A 19,445-nucleotide genomic window follows, 5' to 3' on the forward strand; every position below is an offset into this window, starting at 1 on the left:
AGCTATTGTAGAAATATTGTACACGTCGCGCGTACTTTTTAATGTCAAACCAAAAAAAATTTGTTAGTCATTTATAACGTCATGTCGTTGCGCGCATTTCTGTACACCTACACCGTCGATTTCTATAAATAATAACATTAACATGGAACAATTTCCTTCGAAGGAAGACCCTGTATTCAACATCTCCAAGCAATTTTTTCGTAGATTTAGTACCTGTTACGAATAAAATCGATTTCAGCGTTTTATATTGAGATGAATTCTCGATCAATCTAAAAGAAAATAATCGCACACGATTGTATGGAAAAAATGCTCTATTTAATTCTTCTTATTTAACGTTCCTCAAAATTTCGTGTTGTTTAGAATATGTGTATCACTGTCGCATGTGATGTTAATGACGGTTGAATTTGGCTAAAACTTGCAAATTGTTGTACACTCGGTTTTTCGCGCATCAGGTGCTGAATCGTGCGAATACTCCGCGGAAGAATGCGAGAGAGTGTCCTCGCTTGGATTCCAAGAGTGTGTAGGCTAAAGCATTTTACGAGCGACGACAAAAACGCGCGCGTTTACGACCAACATACGTGTGTGAACCACGAATAAAAAATAGCGGCGAGTACCTTTTACAAATTTTTCGTAGCGCAAGCCGCGGCGGACCTCCGGGCGCCGCAACGTCGACGAAAGCAATTTTACATAATATTTACAGCGGTGTGCGATAAAGCAGCACACGTCACACATAAATTAATTCGTATCCAGTAATGTAATGCAGAAGCCGATCGTGTTACTGACATGTTTCTTATCAATAAACTAAACCTTAAATATACACTGTGCATATTAAACCGTTTATTCCGTCCTCCACATATTTATGTAATTCTTGAGTTCATCCTTTCAGAACATACACCATCCTTCTACAGGAAAATGTGAAAACCAATAAAAATGCAAATCTAAAGATCAAGTGACTATTGAGTTTGCAAAGTTATTTTCAAGTGCTTGCCTTTAGTTCAAAAGAATATAGAAAAAGATTACGATATATAACATATCAAAAACTTGTCTTTAATAATCTAAATATCAATAAAGTATCTGTAATTTTATTAACATAATACACAAAAGATCTGAAGTTTTTGAGGTTTTACGAGTATTATTTTGTTTCTGTACAATTATTCCCAGATGATTTTGACGAAGATGAAAACGGAACTGAGATGGACAAAATTAGAGTACAGTTTGAATTTAATTACATGAAAACATCACAAGTGATACACGCTAAATTAGCATTATAGCAACAGCTGATGCAGCTGAAAATTACACTGTTCAACAACCGTAGTCTTATTTAATTGTGTATTTCGAACTATAATACAAAGCATTTGTGAAACTAAAATATTACAATTACAGTCGTTGCTGTGGCTGTTTATCACCGGAAGCTGCTTTGGAAGGCTGCGCTTCCGTCGTTTTGTCCTTTTTGTCACTGTCCTTGGACGATTCTCCCTTTTGCACGTTCCATTCCTTTAAACCTTCCGGTAACGTAGTGTCCTCTTCGAAAGAACCCGTACCTTCGACAAACTCTTCGTAGGTGGATTTTTCACGGAAAGGTCGAGGTCCAAGTAATTCGATCATATCGTCCCTACTTAGAACCTCCTGCTTCAGCAGTCGCTCGGCAACCTGAAATTAAACGAAATTATGTCAAGCTTCATTCTTTTGATGAAGCCATTTAAATGGATGACAAAGGCATTATTACCTTAATTACATCTTCTTTATGCTCGTTCAGAAGAGCTAGCGTTCGCTTATGTGCCCTCTCGATCAACTCTCGAACCTCATTATCGATAAGTTGCGCGGTCTGCTCCGAATACGGCTTGTCGAAAACCATTTCTCCTGAAGACGGCATTTCAAAACTGACGTTCCCAACTTTTTCATTCATGCCATATTGCGTAATTTGCGCATACGCAACTTTTGTTATCTTGAAAAATAACAAGAAATAATTTAATAAAAAGAAACACATATTGAAACATGGAAAAAATATAGTGACTAAATGGTATTCAGTGCTAAAATCGCCAAGTAAAAAAATCCGACTTTTATTCTTGGAATTGTCACACATATTAATATATAATATTATATTGTCTAATTACTTTTACAGTTAATCACGACAATACCTTCTGTAAATCATCCTGGGCACCTGTAGTTATGCGGCCGAAAAAGATTTCTTCCGACGCTCGTCCACCGAGCATCATGCACATCCGATCGAATAACTGTTCCTTCGTGTAAAGATATAGCTCGCGTGGCAGGTACTGGGCGTATCCTAATCCTTTACCGCGCGGAATAATGGACACCTAATGAAACAATACAAGCTTGACAATACGAAAAAAAAATCTGTTATGAAACATAGATAAAATATAATAACCTTCAAAAGTGGATCTGCATGCTCTAAGAACCAGCCGGTTATCGCATGACCGGCCTCGTGGTACGCAACTGTCTTCTTCTCTTCCGGTTGTAATACTTTGGTCTTCTTCTCCAAGCCAGCAACTACTCTCTCAATAGCTTGTTCAAAATTTTTAAGTTGAATGCTGTCGTACAAGTCTCTCGCCGCAATCAGAGCCGCTTCATTGCAAACATTTGCAATATCAGCTCCTAAAAAATGTTATATGATAGATGTTATGATAATTTCACCTGATTTCTTTTTATGTAAAATATTTTATGTGTCCTTATAATCTCTTCAAAGATGTACCTGTAAATCCAGGTGTCAAGGATGCCATTTTTCTTGCTAATTCCTCTTTATCTAATGTTGTTTTCAAAGGAGCTAAATGTACTTTGAAAATGGATGCTCGTCCTTTGATATCCGGAGCAGGAACAAATATTTGTCTATCGAATCTTCCAGGTCTTAATAATGCTTTGTCTAGAATATCTATTCTATTAGTCGCCGCTAATACAACCACATTAGTTGTCGTGTTAAAACCTAAAAGAAAATTAAGTAAAAATATCAATTTATTCAGCGGTCTTTATTATAATTTTTATTATAATTAAAAACTGTGAGTATACCATCCATTTCCACTAAAAGCTGATTTAATGTATTTTCTTGCTCAGAATGTCCCCCAAAATTTCGACCTCCCCTCTTTCGTCCAACTGCATCAATTTCATCAATAAATAATATACACGGTGCATGTTTTCGCGCCATAGAGAACATATCACGCACTCTAGAAGGACCAACACCCACAAACATCTCCAAGAATTCCGAACCTGATACTGTAATAAAGGGTACATTTGCTTCACCAGCTGTAGCTTTAGCCAATAAAGTTTTACCAGTACCAGGGGGCCCTGTAAAAAAATATATGAAAAGATATATCGTAAATTCGATCGATGTTTTAGTTAAAAAAAACACGTTTTGTAACTTATTTATATATTTTATACAATTTTATATATTTAGCATAAACTTTATTTTTATTACCTGTTAGCATCGCGCCCTTTGGAATCTTAGCTCCAAGATCTATATACTGTTGCGGATTCTTTAGAAAATTTACAAACTCCATGATTTCGATTTTAGCTTCTTCACATCCGGCTACATCTCTATTAAACAATATAAGATTTATTAATCAAGTAAAATGTGTAAGTTTTAATATATTTTATAAATTTATAAATATATTCTTTCTATATGTATATAATTATATGTGTATTACTTACTTAAATCGTACACCAATATCTTTCGAATTTATTAGTTTTGCAGTAGATTCCATTACTTGACCGAAAAGTCCACCTCTTTTACCTCCTTTACCGGACATTGCTTCTGCAGATCTTCGTATCAAGAAAATGAGGAATCCTAAAATATATTTTATTAATAGCTCCATAATACATGCATACATACAAAAATAATAATTTTTGCTATTCCAACAAGTTTGTAAAAGCAATTGCTCACCCCACATGATAATCTGTGGTAAATACGACAGAAGATTTGCACTTTCCACTTCATTCTTATAGATGACAGGAATATAATTCTCAGGTCCCATGTTTAATTCTAATTGTGCATTTTCTAAATTTCTTTCGAAAGTATCGGTGCTTCCAATATTAAACCATAATGAATCCTACAGAAAATATGAACAAAGTAATGTAAATTTCAACATAAAATTCAAAAGTGAGTATAAATTTCACCACTAGTTTTATTAATTAAACTTACAGAACCATCAACAGTATACCCAGGTAAGAGTTTTACACGCACCCATTTCTTGTTTATTACTTCTAATTTCTCAACAAGACCTTTGTTTAAATAACTGAAAATTAAAGAGACAACTTATGTATGTAAATTTTAAAATTATATAAAATTGCAAACAATTATTTTCAGTTTATAAACAATATATAAAAGCTATAAGACAAGATTGAAAATTTAATGAAGGCTAATTAATAAAAACATTTAAAGTACAAATTAATACATGTCAAAATTATTACTTATTGATATTTCAAAGTGTCAAAATATTATTGGTTGCATAATGTACATGATGGTATAATGAATTCAATATAATAAACGAAATAAAAAGCTATATACTTTTAATATATTTTAAGAACAGTGTAGATCTATCAAGAATCTTTTGTTATTCTTAAGTTAGCTAATTACATTTTAATATACAAGACTAATATTTCATGTACAGAAAGTTGTTTCAATAAACTGTAAAATATAGAATTTCTGGGAACTCAAGAACTTTTTTGTTCTGTTGTCAATTAATATACTTGAAAATTTTGTATAATACATAAAATATTAGCCTAACTGTGGAACAATCTGCATATTGCTTCATCATGCAATCAATGTAAATATAATTGTTATTAAAATTTACTCACTTATATATAAATTCTCTCCACGTGATCTCTTTCAGATTTAGATCCTGGGAAAATAGCCATAGAATCGCACCACTTACTCCAAGTGCAACCAAAAGCATTAATGTTTTTTCTTTATCGCCACTTTCAAATGGTTTACCTCCTTTCGAGCTGTTTCCAAAAAATTTCGATATCCATTCGAAACTTGGCTCCTTAGAACCAGATGATGATGAACCAGATGATGAAGACGAAGGTCGGGGAGGGGGTGCTTTTGTTTCAGCCTTTTTACTTGTTCCCTCGGCTTTCTTGGGAGTATTTTTACCATTTTTACCTTCACCTATAATAGAATTTCTTCATAAGTTCATTCATTTTGGTGTAAGAATAACTGAATAACAGGTAAATAAAAATAAAAAAGAAACCTGGTTTGAAGAACTTTTCAAATCCTTTGGGTGGCTCTTTACAAAATAATCTCCACTTCTGCTGTACCTGCTCAATGGCAGATAGCGTCGTGTTATTCTTAAGTAGCGACAAGTGGCGTTTGAACTGAAAGAATACACCTTAGCTTAATCTCACTGCTCTAATGACAAGAATTATTCTTACTATTTTTAATATTCTTAATATTTCAATTCACGTGGTTTCTTCGCGGGAGTTGCGAGCGAGTGTCGCCAGTTGATACAAGCTGATGTAAATCACATGTCACATTACGACAATCAACACAATCGCATGACACAATGTAAATGACAAATGTAAAACAGTACACTGAAAAACTACCCGGTTTTCTTCTGAAAATATATTATTTAGAACTTAATTTAGACTTAAGAAAACGAACCATAGCTGCGGCGAGACACGTAAACGCACCGGTTGCAGAAAGTTGCACAACAGAACGTAGTCAGCGACACGCGAACTGCGGACAACTAAATGATGATCACGATAAAAATGACGTGTTCGCCGCGTCATTTTCGAGCGAGAGCGTCGGCGGAGACGATCCTGACACGGCGCGTTATATCACACGGAGTACAGCGCGGAGATGCGGCGGGAAAGGTTATGGTACCTGAAACGTGTCGAAATAACCTTTCTGCGCTGACTGCAGAATCAGCCTTTCCAGCTTGCTGGCTGAGAAGAGTAGCTGGTGCGCCATGCCTGGTGCAATCGTCGTAGCGCGCAGACTTCGTTTCAGTTTCCTCCTCAAATTTCTTTATCACTTTCCTCCTTACTTAATCTCGCTGATGCACGGCGCACTACCGGCCGCGGACGACCATTTCAGTTACCGTCGATGACGGCAGCACTCCGACGGCAGCACGCATTATTGGCTCCGGGCTCCGGGGGGTTTATCGGAGGTGCTGTGTCGTCATCGAGGACTGGTTGGTCCCTCATCCGAGATGAAGACCCATTCCTGGATGCACCGTTCGATGCAACTTTCTCGCTTTTGTTTCTCGGCAAATTTAAAAATCGATTAATTATTTAGCATCCACTCTCTATTTTAATCTCTTAAAATAATAGGCCTGTTTCTTTTTACATTGAACTTCTTGCACGATTTATTTTTTCTTCCTTTTCTCGTTCAACAGCTGGAGCACTGTACCAGAAGTTGTAAAGAGAACCTGATCTAATATTATGTCTCTAATTTTTCTTTATATGAAATATACGTTATAATTATTTTACTCGTATCTTAAATCAAATTGTAGGATTTATGTTCTCCTTAACATCGATTAAAGAATTAAATTTTTAATGTAAATTATAGCGCTTGTTTATTTCAAATGTATGAGAATGCTTTATTAATAATGATCTTTTAATAAAATGAAGGTTACAATTTCTGCTATATATTTTCCTGCATACATGCAAAATTATATAATATAGAAAATATAGGATATTTAAAAAGTCCGTCATTTGATTTTTAAGTGTTCCTTTTTAACTGAACTTCTTGCACTCTTTAGTTGAGTTGTGAAGTCGAATTGAGTATTGAAACCTGTGAGCCTTGGCTGATGTGCTGGTGTTGGCTAACCTTGGCTGGGTTGGACTCAATTGTGGAATTAAATAGACAAGTCACAAATATTTCTTTATAAATCGTAACTACAATATTAAATCGTGCGAAAAATTTTAATTAGTTACGACATGAATTCGAGTACAAGTACAGTTTCAAAAGTAAGTTTAATGAGTTAAATAGTGAAGGTTATGTTACTATAAATCTATCTGCAAAGAAAATGCATATTATTATTGTGAAGAAAGAATTGTATCACTTTTACGGCGATATTATACATTATAATATATATCATAATTCTTTTTTTCAGTCCACAGTTGCACCTTCGACCGAACAAAAATTCAGTATCAGGGTACCAAAGTTAGTATTGTTATTGCTTTTGTTTCTTCTTTATTTATGTCTTTGATTAATTGATGAATCAATTAATGGATTTTTTTAGAAATAGCAAAAAAAAGTACAATGTTATGAGATTCAACGCAACACTGAATGTAGATTTTTCAAAATGGAATCAAGTAAAAATGGAACGGGAGAACAACATGAAGGAATACAAAGGTCTGGAAGAGGAATTGCCAAAGTTTGGTGCTGGATCCGAATTTGGGCGTGACGCCAGGGAGGAGGCCAGGAGGAAGAAGTACGGTATTACTAGCAGAAAGTATAAAGTAGAGGATCAGCCATGGATTCTAAAGTCTGGAGGAAAAACTGGGAAGAAGTTTAAGGGCATTCGGGAGGGAGGAGTCAGCGAGAATGCCGCGTACTATGTCTTTACACATGCTGCCGATGGCGCGATAGAGGCGTTTCCCCTGCATGAATGGTAGATATTTTGTGTTTGTCGATTGTCCTGCTGGTGTATACTCAAACGTCAAACTTCCACATATAGGTATAACTTTCAGCCGATCCAGAGGTACAAGGCCCTCAGTGCTGAGGAGGCTGAGCAAGAATTCAGTCGTAGAAATAAGGTAATGAATTATTTCTCGCTAATGTTACGTAAGAGATTAAGGAACGATGAGGATGGTGCAGATGAAGAGGAATTGGTGGAGGGTGGTAAAGGGAAGAGACTGAGTAAAAAGGAAAAGGAACTGAAAATATCGGAGATGGACGAGTGGATGGACAGTGACGATGATGAGTCAGACAGTGATGAAGATGATAACAAGAAGGGATCTGAGGAGGAGGATGATGGAAAAAAGAAGAAAGACAAAGGTAATAAACAAAATAATGTAGGAAATAGACAAAATAATGTCTAAGAAATGCCTAAGAAATATTTATTTCAATAATAAGAAATTGATTAATTTGTCTAATACAGATTTTTATCCTTGCTAGGAATCAGATGAAATAAAATACAATACTTATGTAGTTATCAATACACTATTATATTATTCTTCTAGCAAAATATCTTTTAATAAATATGGGAAGATGCTGAAGTCAAGGTTTTTATTACTGAAGAACCTATAAAGTTCTGGAATTTTTAGGGAATTTATTTTTGGTTCTTGATAATGGACAAGAAATTATGGTCTTTCATGGATTTTATCATTACTCTGGAAAATTTTTAGGAAATTTACTTTTAAATTTATATTTCACTTTTTTTATAATAAAATTATTTTTTATCCTTTTTTTCTTAATAATTAATCTTGATAATTAAATGATTCGATGATATTTCGATAAGTTAATGATTCAATGATAATTAAATCAGACATTTATGTTGACTGGAAAGTGTTAAAATTTTGAAGAACAGGAGACAATTTTAAAAAATGGTGTGAAAGGAAGGCAAATGTCTTTGTCCAATGTCATTTATATAACCAATTAAAAAATATTCTGCTAAATAAATAGTATAATATTCCATTAATAAGACTTGTATGACATTTCTTTAAAATTTATTATCTTTGTTTAGAGTCTTAACAAAGATAAAATAGAATTAAAGACGAATATTGAATTAATCTCTTACAAATAAAAAGTAGTATATTCCTAAGTGTTCACATTTATTATTTTGTCTATCTGCTGTAAATGTTTATATAATAAGAGTATTATTAATTATGTATTAAAGATAAATATAATCTATACTTTAATTAAATGTTCCAGTTCAATTGCAAAAGAAAAAAAAGAAGAAAAACGCCTCAGACGATGAAGCATTTGAAGAAAGCGATGACGGTGACGAGGAAGGAAGGGAATGCGATTATATTTCGGATTCCTCTGAACCTGAATCAGAAACAGAAGGCAAGGAAATTAAGTCTGTCGCGGAAGAAGACGCGTTAAGAAAATTACTCGCGTCTGACGAAGACGAAGATGATGAAGAGCAAACAGATAAAAAGAACGGCGAGGAAGATAAGGACGAAGACGAGGAAGGAAAGGAAAAGGATGATAAGGTAACGTAACATATTGACATTTATTGATAAACGTTCTCCATACTTTTTAAGCGATATAAAATTATTCCATCGCATTTATCATTATTATCACGTACGTTTGTTCTATTTTGTTCTACATTTCTAATGCACTTTGTTTTAGGATAAAGATAAGCTTAGTAAAGAAATGGAAAAGAGAAAGGACAAAAAGAAGAAGAAAGCGAAGAAAAAGGATCAGAAAAAATCTGCGTCGGGAAAGGATTCGTCCAGCGATTTCTCCAGCGACTCGGAATCGGACTCGGATACACCGCTAAAAGAGAAGGACAACAAGAAACCCAACAGCGCACACAGTTCGAGATCCGCGACGCCGACACCTGCGGCGTCCGGTGCCTCGGATTCTCTCAAAAGAAATTGGGATCAATCTGGATCATCTTCAGATTTGCCACAAGCAAAAAAATTAAAACTCGATAACTTTAACTTAGCTCCAACATCATATATACCAGGAGCGAGGTATGTTTTTATTTTTGCGTTAGACGATACAAACGTATATTATAATATTTAGACGATTTCTTGTCTATTAATACAATTATTATAATAAAATTGTTTTACATCTTTCAGCGAATCGGGAATCACGGAAGATGCGGTAAGGCGGTATTTAATGCGCAAACCGATGACAACGACCGAGTTGCTGCAGAAATTCAAATCCAAGAAGACCGGGCTTACATCCGAGCAACTTGTCAACATCATGACTCAAATACTCAAAAAGATAAATCCCACCAAGCAAACCATCAAGAACAAGATGTACCTATCAATCAAAGCGCAATCCAACTGATTTCAATGCGAGTTATTTATGATTATTACACGTATACAATGTTTGTTCAGTTACACAATTGCTCTGTGTACAAAACCACGAAAAAATATTTGTATATTAAAGTTTCTGAAATTACACCGGATTCTTTTCATTCAACTCCATTATCTTCTCAAATAAGGCGATTAAAGCGAATATCGGGCACTAGCGTCACACGCTTGACAAGTCTATTGTTTACGATTATGCATTTGTTCTTGGCGCGCGCGTGTCGTCATTATCAGTGATAAACGCGCGTGAGAACAAAAATGGATTTTTCCAAAGTACATCGTAAGCTCCTCTCAATGGTACAATCAATACGGTGGTCAGAGGGTCACACGATAAGAGCGTGGCTCCGAGCTTATCAACGATTTTGTAATACTTTTCGACATTTTTCATTAATCCCAAATCATACGAGCACATGCGTCTGGTATAGTGCATGTAAAGACACAGTAGTGTATTGTCGACACGATACAAAACGCTTAAACACGGTTCGAACACACAAGCGCGAGATTCGCATTATTCCAGTCGACGCGATCGCCGTGAATCGGTTTCAACTAGTGAACTCTTGATTCTCCTCGCAGCAACGGCGACCTTTACACTGTCGCTAAATCAACATCGACCAAGGTGTAATGCGGATGTTAAGACTGATCAAAATTGGACGTGAATCACGTCATTTGCTGACCGCTGCGACTCGCGTTGTCATCCATAACGCCAGATGTATAAGTGTAAGCATCCAGTTACCTTTAAAATAATGCGTTCCACGTGGCATAATTTTGATGATCCGTTCAATCAATCGCACCGACGTTGCTGAATCCCGTAGAGAAAATGGACATTAGAAAAAAAATTGATCAAAGGTCATTCGATTCGAGAACTAAATTTTTTTAATTTTGAAATCTTTAAACTAAAAAAAGAAAGAAAAAATTGAAAATACAAAAATAAAACCATAGTGAATATATACACGCGGTTATTATTTATAAGTAGATAGCATGAAGAGAGCAAGACTTCAGATAGTTATTATTGCAATTTATTTTAAAAAAATAAATAAAATAAATAGCGCGTGTAAAGCGTACGTCTGCGATGTCTAGTAAACAATAAAATATAAATGTTTCGATCTCATTATTGAATCATCCTCAGTGTTACAAATTTTTTAAATTAATTTATATTTTTTCAATTTATTACAAAAATTAATTAATATTAAATTTATTAATAAAATATTTTAGTAGTAATATATTTATTATTAAAATGTTACATTTGTTTTATGATCCGTATTTTTTATAATTAGTTTGTTATTTAAAATAATTTAATTTAAAAAAATTATGACTTAACGTAACTAAATTTTATAAGCCATTAACTTTAATTAAATTTAATTAAAAAAAAAAACAATTAACTCTGATCAAATTTATTAAATTTAATAAACCCTGGTCAAATTTTTTTAGAACCTTAAGGGCAAAGTAATAGCTATAAGACGAGAGGATCAGTCAGTATGGGAGAGAAGGGCGCCGTTAGCCCCGCCGAACGTTCGTCGCCTCGTCAGATCGGGAGTGAAGGTGATCGTGCAACCCAGCAATCGAAGGGCGTATCCTGCCCAAGCCTACCAGGCAGCGGGTGCCCTGCTGCAGGAAGACATCAGCTCAGCCTCCGTCATCTTCGGCGTCAAACAGGTGCCCGTGGACCAACTGATACCTCACAAGACGTACTGCTTGTTTTCGCACACTATCAAGGCCCAGGAGAGTAACATGCCTCTCCTGGACGCGATCCTGGAGAAAAACATACGTCTGCTGGACTACGAGAAGCTCACGGACGCGAATGGCCAAAGGGTGGTGGCTTTCGGCAAATATGCCGGAGTGGCTGGTATGGTGAACATACTTCACGGTTTGGGCTTGAGACTGCTGGCCTTGGGTCACCATACTCCGTTCATGGTATGCTTATACATTCTAGAAACAATCATAAATATTCCATTAATTTGTGGAATTTTAACTGAATTAAATGTGTAATTATAACGTTGAAATTTCTAACGAATTTATTCAATTAAATATTACATTGAATTAGGGTAGATGTTCATGTTATTTAGGAAAATTTTAATTTTCTCAATTAAAACATAAAACAATTAAATAAAAGAATGTAAAATTATATATGTTACATTTTAAAGTAATTTTTTATTTACATTAAATTGAAAAATGAGTTTTCAATCTTTCTTTAAACAGTAGACTATGTGTAAAAATCTAGAGTTATCTATTTCTAGTTATCTTTGCAAAATTTTATGATAGTTAAGATATGCCATCTCGCAAAGGGGATCATTAAGTGATCATTAAGAAGCATTATCTAATCGATAAAACTTTGTTTATTCTATCTCAGCATGCTCTTTAGTAGTGGAAAAAAATTAATATCAGTGTGCGCGTGTGATAAGCAATTATCAAGATCTGTACATAACAAATTAATGAGATCTCTGCTAGCTTGCTAGCCCTTGAGATTTCCAGAAAATATGAGGATCCAGCAGCGAAAGAAAATTAATTGCAATAATCGTTTGTTCAGCACATAGGACCGGCGCATAATTATCGGGACTCAGCTATGGCACGTCAGGCAATCCGCGGTGCAGGATACGAGATCGCCCTGGGCGCCATGCCGAAGTCGATCGGCCCGTTGACTTTCGTCTTCACCGGCAGTGGTAACGTTAGCCAGGGTGGCCAAGAGGTCTTCCAGGAGTTGCCCCACGAATACGTGCCGCCCGAAATGTTGCGGAAAGTCGCCGAGCACGGTGGTATGTTGCAACTCGCTTATTTCGCAACTCGCGAAACGTAACGTCGTTATCGCGTTTTCAGTCGTCGAGCCCTCTCGCAAACATAGTAATCGTCATCTGAGCTGAGAGAGGTTCCAATCCGAAACTTATTTCTCTCGAGTTCTCCTGCAATTTGCGAAAGCGTTATCTAAAAGGAAATTATAGCGGCTGCATTTTTATTACCTCGAAAATTTTCCTTTGAATTCATGTAATTTTTCAGAAAAATTTGGAAAAGTTTTTATACAACATTGTTTAAAAACGCTAATAAAAACCAACATCTTTTGTAGAATTTTTTATGTACATATATGAATTTTGAAATATTTTCAGATTTCTTATTTTATAATTTCCCCAAAAATTTATATTAAAAGTTAAGGTACTTTTCCAGAAATTTTCATGAAAATTTAATACACATCAAAAATTCTTAAAAATATAAGATAGTAAGAACATTTTTAAATTAGGATATAATTTAATTTATATTATCATTCGCAAAATAAAATGATTTATAATTATTGCATATAATCATTAAATAATTATTGCAGCGCGTTGCACGATTATCGTAAGCTTTGCAAAAGGGAGGCGTGTCTTTAATCTTTTCAACATTCTTGCATCACGTATCTTATTTTTCTTTTTATCGCGATAAAATTCTTTGCTCATTGAATTTTCCGTTTCAGAATAAACAAAAATATTTATCATGACAACGGTATATCTTATCGGTGTTAGGTATCTGTGATCTTCTTTAACTCGTTCCAGATACGACGAAGGTATACGGCTGCGAGGTGCGACGCAGGCATCATCTGGAGAGGAAGGAGGGCGGCGGCTTCGATCCCGAGGAGTACGATCAGCATCCGGAGCGGTACATCTCCACTTTCAGCAAGAAGATCGCGCCATACGCCTCGGTGATCATCAACGGCATATACTGGGCGGTGGACTCGCCGAAGTTGTTGACGATACCGGACGCGAAGTATCTTCTTAGACCGGCTAACACGCCATGGCTACCGATAAGCGTCGGCGCACCCGCCCTGCCGCACAGGATGCTCGGCATCTGCGACATATCCGCGGATCCGGGCGGCAGCATCGAGTGTGTACTCTGTTAAGAATTCGTTAGGAAAGCGTAAAAGCCTCGGGAGGGCTGTAAAAACCTGTAACAATTACAATTATAATTATACAATAATTTATTCATTATTAATTTAATTTATTATTATGTAATATTTTTTATATTATTAATATAATATAAGCATGAGTTGTTGGCACTGTTATAGATTTTTTTTTGTAAATGCAAAGATTTTTTAAGTTAAGCAATTATTGTATTCTTCAATTTATCTCGCTTTTATGACATGTAGATTATTATACAATTATTAATTTTTATGCAAGATTCATGAACGAATGTACGACGATCGACACGCCATTTTGCCTGTACGATGCGGACCGGAACAAGGACACGAAGTCCTTCAAGGGTCCTGGCGTGCTGGTTTGCTCGATCGACAATATGCCTACGCAACTGCCAAGGGAAGCGACGGATTTCTTCGGCAATCTTTTGTATCCGTACGCCCTGGACATCATACAGTCGGACGCGAAAAAGCCGCTGGACGAGCATAACTTTAGCCCTGCCGTGTACGGTGCCATTATCGCGTCCAATGGAAAATTAACGTCCAATTTCGAGTACATTCAGGAACTCAGACAGCTTAATCAACGCAGTAAGCACAAAGCCGATAACGGAGAACAGCAGAGCAAAACGGTAAAAAACGTTCCTTTCCGCTCTAATATTCTTCTTATATTTCTTTTTCCTATATTTTCTAGATTTCTTTCCTTCTGACATTTTATTTTCACAAAATTAGAAAACAATTCAACACAACGAAAAATTTTATAATTTCGACGTTTATATTCACTGAAGCATTTATTGTAAAATGTAGCAGAAATATTAACGACAATTGAGAGCGATTTCAATTTGTAAATTCTACATTTAAAGCCATATTGAAATTAACGATATTATGGAATCACAATTTTGTTTATCTACGCCAACAGGTGGTCGTCCTCGGCGCAGGATACGTTTCCGCTCCCTTGGTCGAGTATTTGCACAGGGATAAGAACATAAGGCTAGTGGTGGCTTCACAGTTAAAAGACGAGGCTGACGCGTTGGCCAATCGGTTCTCCGGTGTAGAGCCGGTCTTCTTGAACGTCCTGGATCGCCCCGATACGTTGCACGACGTGATAAAGTCATCGAACGTGGTCGTTTCCCTTTTACCGTATTCGCTGCATCACGTCATCGCCAAAGCTTGTATAGAAACTAAGACACACCTGGTGACAGCGAGCTACATGAACGAAGACGTCAAGGCGTTACACGAAGAGTAAGCATTGATGTACAACTCTAAAAAGATTTTTGAGAAATTTTTTTAAGTTTAATGTTTCAATGCAGAATCTTAACAAATGCAATGAATACACACATTTAACAAAATCTTTAATTCCTGTAAATATCTACAATTGCCTCTAAATCGCCTGTAATTGCTTTTTGTTAATTAAACCCCATTAAAAATATATATAAAATGTATTTTAATACAGGAAGATAATTTATTACCACAGTTCAACGTCAAATATATTAATTTCAAATGACTTCGACTAAATCAAAATCTCATTTATTGGATAGAGCCCAAGAAGTAGGTGTTACCGTGCTGAATGAAGTCGGATTGGATCCCGGCATCGATCATCTTCTGGCAATCGAGTGTTTCGACGATGTGAGACAAGCGGGTGGCAAGATAGAGTCTTTTGTCTCGTGGTGCGGCGGCTTGCCCGCGCCGGAGTGTTCCGACAATCCTTTGAGGTATAAATTCAGCTGGTCCCCACGAGGCGCACTGCTAAACACCTTGGCGCCAGCGAAGTACCTTCACGAGGGTCAGGTACGGGCCGTTAAAGTATCTCTTATATCTATAACAAATAATTCATTTTTTATCAAGCGAGAGTTTATTTTTAAAAATGACAAGTAACAGTGAAAAATTTTTTTTGTAGGAGGTAGAGATCGCGGGAGGCGGCGATTTGATGTCCACCGTGCAGGACCTGGACTTCCTTCCGGGCTTCGCTTTGGAAGGCTTCCCCAATCGTGACAGCACGATATATAGAGATTACTATGGATTGCAAAACGCGAGCACCGTGCTGCGTGGTACGCTCAGGTTCAAGGGATTCTCAGATACCATACTAGGTCTGCAATTGCTCGGTCTGATCGATCCCAATCCACATCCAATTCTACACCCGAATGGTCCGGATATCACCTGGGTGCGTGTAGCTTTCAGTTTTTTTTTTTTGTACAAAGAATAAAAACAAAACAAGGAGGAAAATATCGATCTGTCTCGATTACCTGTTATTTAAATTCCAGCGAGTGTTGGCGTGCAACTTGCTTGGTCTGGCGAACGACAACATCTTCTACGGAAACCTGAAGCAAAAATTGGCGGAAAGAGTGAACTCGTGGGAGCGCGTGAAGGCCATCGAGGAACTGGGTCTCCTGGAAGAGGACCTGGTCTTGAAATTAAACACCCCTCTCGACACGCTTACGCATTACCTGTCGAAGAAACTCTATTATGAGAAAAACGAACGCGATCTCGTGATACTAAGGCACGACGTAAGTATACTTTGGCCGGATAGTAGGAGGGAATCCAGAGGGATCAACCTGGTGCTTTATGGAGACGCTGCCTCTGGACAATCCGCAATGGCGCGTACCGTCGGTTATCCCACGGCTATCGCTGTCAAAATGATTCTGGATGGTTCGTAGCTCTTCTTTGAAACTTTTTATGTAATTATTTGTTCGATTCTTTGGTTTAAAGTTGCCACTATATTTTCTTATCGTGCAGAGTAATTTTTACGTCGCGATTATTGTTGAAAAAATATAAAAAATAAATGTATAGAATATCAAATTATTGTATAGAAAATATATGAATACACAAATAAACTGATATAAATTACCGCAATTTTTTCAGAAAGATTTTATTTAAATAATTTATATATTAATTCAATTTATAAATCAATTATCAATTCTAATGTATTTTCTATATGTTCTGTATGTTCTGTTTATATCTTCTTATAATTCAATTTTATTTAGGTGAAATTCAGCAACGTGGAATGGTGCTGCCTTTTACGCCCGACATATATCGACCTATTCTTAATCGACTGAGAGCTGAAGGTGTACAATCCTTTGAGACTTCTAAATGGTTGTAACTGATGTACCATAAACTGATAACTGAACGTAATTTTTTTGTCAATGTACATATACTTTGCAGTAGAAAAACTCTAAAGTGTATTTCACTGTCATTTACACATAATATACGAAAAATGAAAAATTTTTATAAATTTTATAATTTATAACAATTTTTATACTTATGTTAAATATGTGCACTATTGTGTAAGTATAGTATTATTCTAATTAAAAAAAAAAAAATTAAAAAAAACGATAAAGAATAATTTCTTTTCATTTTCTATTATACTTATTTATATATGTATATTAATGATTTTTATATCAAAACTATTTCTAGATTAATAAACATTTGATAGGAAAGTCAGGAAGACGGGACCTTTAATTTGATATATTTAACATTTATTGATATTACCACCCCTGCGTGGAAAATCGCTAACAATACAATGATATTTCGCTTATTGCAATCTTTTTGTCTCAGTAAGTCTAATCATCTTAAGATATAATTAGAATGATAACACAGGAACACTCTCGCCTCTACGCGTTACGATTTGATTGAAAAACGAATCAATTTTACGCGCCGGGACAATCGAAAAGACTATTGAATTGCACCAGTAAAGTAATTAACTTACTGTCGTGATTTGCACGTGGTGCGTCTGTGTCGCACGACTAATTGATCTGCGTGACAAATCCGATAACGCTTTGCAAAAGAATTGGACAAATCTAGTAGCGATGATTTTCACTGCTGTTCCAAGCGATAAAGTTTGTGCTGGCTAAATAAGAATATGCATAATAAACGATGACATACTTTCGATTAAATCATATACATGTACATACATAACGATTGAAATTTCTCTGTAGTGACATTTATCAAATAGAATTCGTTAAAATGAATAAAATTAAACTGATGGATTTCGATTACTTTCATAAAATGACGAGCGAATAATGACGTTATGTGATAAAAGTATCCTTTTCATTTTAGAATGATAACTCATTTCATCATTTAAAAGCAGTAAGCAATTTTAGCATCAGTATTTCAATTTTGAACCTTGTGCGTAATCTGATGTAATTTGATGTTTGCTCCTTGTTTCTAAAACTAAAGTTAAAACTAAAACGTTACCCTCGAATGACTTCTTTTGCATTATACTATAAAATCTATTACTATCACAATGGTGGTTAGTATAATTTCTAAATGGTCTTCGTTTCGCACAAATTACTACGAACGTGAACGTGCGTGATTTTTCGTAACAACTACAAATAATTTCTAATAATTTCTAATCGGTCTTTTTGTGTGAGTTTTACAAGTTACTTTAGCAATTACCATAGTTTTTCACAAAGCAATTACGAGGACTTTCGAGATTCAAAGGGGCGCATATCTTTTTTTTCTTGATAAAAAAATATTTAATCAGTTACAAGAAGAATATACAAAAAGATCCAATCTAATTAAATATTTTTCGAATGTCCTCGTAAAAGAAAATTGTTGACAGGGATAATTTCAAAATTGTGCAAATACATGCCGTTTAAACAGTTAAATTTGCTTCAAACCGAAAGAGAATATACGCGCGTGAATTGATTTCGACGATTCATTAAAGTGTTCCAAAAGAAACTTTACCTACTCTATCGCAATCTTTACCTATCGATGTCATTAATTAGAAACTATGTATGATGATTTACAGATTGGCAGTATGAGATATAATTAATGCATTCTGCATATAATCACTGTAGTAATGTATTCTTGTATTATCACTATAAAGAGTAACAGATCCGAACCCGAGGAAGGATCTCACTAATCGATCGTATAACTCTAACTGTGACTTCACTATAAAAAAGTGCTTCCAAGCTCAACAATTGTATCGTCTCTAATTTAACCAGTGATATTACGCAACGAGTAACTATTTTAATAAATTGTGACATCTTTTTCACGAGTAATATTAGTATATCATTCGGAAGCCATCCCGATATTTCGAGCTTCAATGTATTTCTGCACTCGTGTAAATAATCCGTGGAAAACATGTGTCTCTACACTGTTTTCGCATGCCAGGGATTAAAAACTATATAAAAAATACCGGTAATATATATATATATACATATATGTCTATATTTTTTAGTTTTATATAACCGACATAAAAACCAATTGGTATAAATGGCCGGTATGACGTAATACCAGTATACATCTAATTTTTTTATGTAATACCAATGCTAACAAAATTGAACATGTTGTAAAAAATCAATTTGATTAACAATAAATTCTTATGCATGTTTTTAAAAATTACAAAAAATATAATATAATATATAAATATAAATATGTAGAAATATCAGTAAAGCATAGTCTTATAAATATATTTCTTCAGTATTATAAAAAAAAAATTAATATTATGGATTTATTGATATTCTTCTTATAATATGCAAAATGATATGAACATTATGGTTTAAATTTGAGACGGAATAAATATGAGATTATAATGTGTCTCCTTGTTTCAAACTTTATTTGAAGTGACTTTTATTGATTATGATACGTAAAGTTATATAACTATGTTATATGCAATTATACAATGGAC

General features: G+C 35.1%; 3 protein-coding genes across 4 annotated transcripts; 2 read left to right on the top strand and 1 right to left on the bottom strand.

Annotated features, from left to right (window-relative positions):
• Positions 1 to 1,062: 1,062 nt before the first annotated feature.
• On the bottom strand, positions 1,063 to 5,920 carry LOC105839610 (AFG3-like protein 2). 2 transcript variants are annotated; one of them, XM_012686042.3, is made up of 13 exons: positions 5,834 to 5,920; positions 5,202 to 5,325; positions 4,807 to 5,119; positions 4,151 to 4,244; positions 3,893 to 4,058; positions 3,661 to 3,796; positions 3,428 to 3,546; positions 3,022 to 3,297; positions 2,711 to 2,938; positions 2,387 to 2,613; positions 2,139 to 2,315; positions 1,727 to 1,945; positions 1,063 to 1,650 (listed from the first exon to the last, which is right to left on the bottom strand). In XM_012686042.3, the coding sequence occupies exons 1-13, from the start codon at positions 5,918 to 5,920 to the stop codon at positions 1,378 to 1,380; spliced, it is 2,439 nt and encodes an 812-aa protein (XP_012541496.1). In that variant the 3' UTR covers positions 1,063 to 1,377. The 2 variants fall into 2 exon arrangements, with proteins under 2 accessions (XP_012541496.1, XP_012541497.1); XM_012686043.3 differs by lacking the exon at positions 5,834 to 5,920 and adding an exon at positions 5,612 to 5,809.
• A 717-nt stretch (positions 5,921 to 6,637) lies between these two features.
• On the top strand, positions 6,638 to 10,038 carry LOC105839612 (general transcription factor IIF subunit 1). The gene is made up of 7 exons (XM_012686048.3): positions 6,638 to 6,921; positions 7,068 to 7,117; positions 7,197 to 7,568; positions 7,635 to 7,954; positions 8,831 to 9,114; positions 9,254 to 9,600; positions 9,709 to 10,038. Exons 1-7 carry the CDS (start codon positions 6,892 to 6,894, stop codon positions 9,920 to 9,922), a joined length of 1,617 nt encoding a protein of 538 aa, XP_012541502.1. The 5' UTR covers positions 6,638 to 6,891; the 3' UTR covers positions 9,923 to 10,038.
• A 145-nt stretch (positions 10,039 to 10,183) lies between these two features.
• LOC105839608 (alpha-aminoadipic semialdehyde synthase, mitochondrial) lies at positions 10,184 to 17,450 on the top strand. The gene is made up of 10 exons (XM_012686041.3): positions 10,184 to 10,662; positions 11,374 to 11,856; positions 12,470 to 12,695; positions 13,464 to 13,791; positions 14,085 to 14,448; positions 14,736 to 15,058; positions 15,355 to 15,604; positions 15,714 to 15,977; positions 16,078 to 16,462; positions 16,798 to 17,450. The coding sequence occupies exons 1-10, from the start codon at positions 10,567 to 10,569 to the stop codon at positions 16,911 to 16,913; spliced, it is 2,835 nt and encodes a 944-aa protein (XP_012541495.1). The 5' UTR covers positions 10,184 to 10,566; the 3' UTR covers positions 16,914 to 17,450.
• Positions 17,451 to 19,445: the final 1,995 nt, after the last annotated feature.

The sequence above is a fragment of the Monomorium pharaonis genome, chromosome 3, assembly GCF_013373865.1.
Source record: "Monomorium pharaonis isolate MP-MQ-018 chromosome 3, ASM1337386v2, whole genome shotgun sequence".
Lineage (NCBI taxonomy): Eukaryota > Metazoa > Arthropoda > Insecta > Hymenoptera > Formicidae > Monomorium > Monomorium pharaonis.

Bases quoted from the DNA above. Each gene is read 5' to 3' on its own strand.
- LOC105839610 (XM_012686042.3), bottom strand. From the start codon at position 5,920: ATGGCGCACCAGCTACTCTTCTCAGCCAGCAAGCTGGAAAGGCTGATT. The intron at 3,547-3,660 runs GTAAGTAATACA...ATTGTTTAATAG, and splicing joins GATATTGGTGTACGATTTAA to AGATGTAGCCGGATGTGAAG. The intron at 2,614-2,710 runs GTACATCTTTGA...AACATTTTTTAG, and splicing joins CTTGACACCTGGATTTACAG to GAGCTGATATTGCAAATGTT.
- LOC105839612 (XM_012686048.3), top strand. From the start codon at position 6,892: ATGAATTCGAGTACAAGTACAGTTTCAAAA. The intron at 6,922-7,067 runs GTAAGTTTAATG...TCTTTTTTTCAG, and splicing joins GTACAAGTACAGTTTCAAAA to TCCACAGTTGCACCTTCGAC. The intron at 9,115-9,253 runs GTAACGTAACAT...ACTTTGTTTTAG, and splicing joins GAAAGGAAAAGGATGATAAG to GATAAAGATAAGCTTAGTAA.
- LOC105839608 (XM_012686041.3), top strand. From the start codon at position 10,567: ATGCGGATGTTAAGACTGATCAAAATTGGACGTGAATCACGTCATTTG. The intron at 10,663-11,373 runs GTAAGCATCCAG...AAATTTTTTTAG, and splicing joins ATAACGCCAGATGTATAAGT to AACCTTAAGGGCAAAGTAAT. The intron at 12,696-13,463 runs GTATGTTGCAAC...AACTCGTTCCAG, and splicing joins GAAAGTCGCCGAGCACGGTG to ATACGACGAAGGTATACGGC.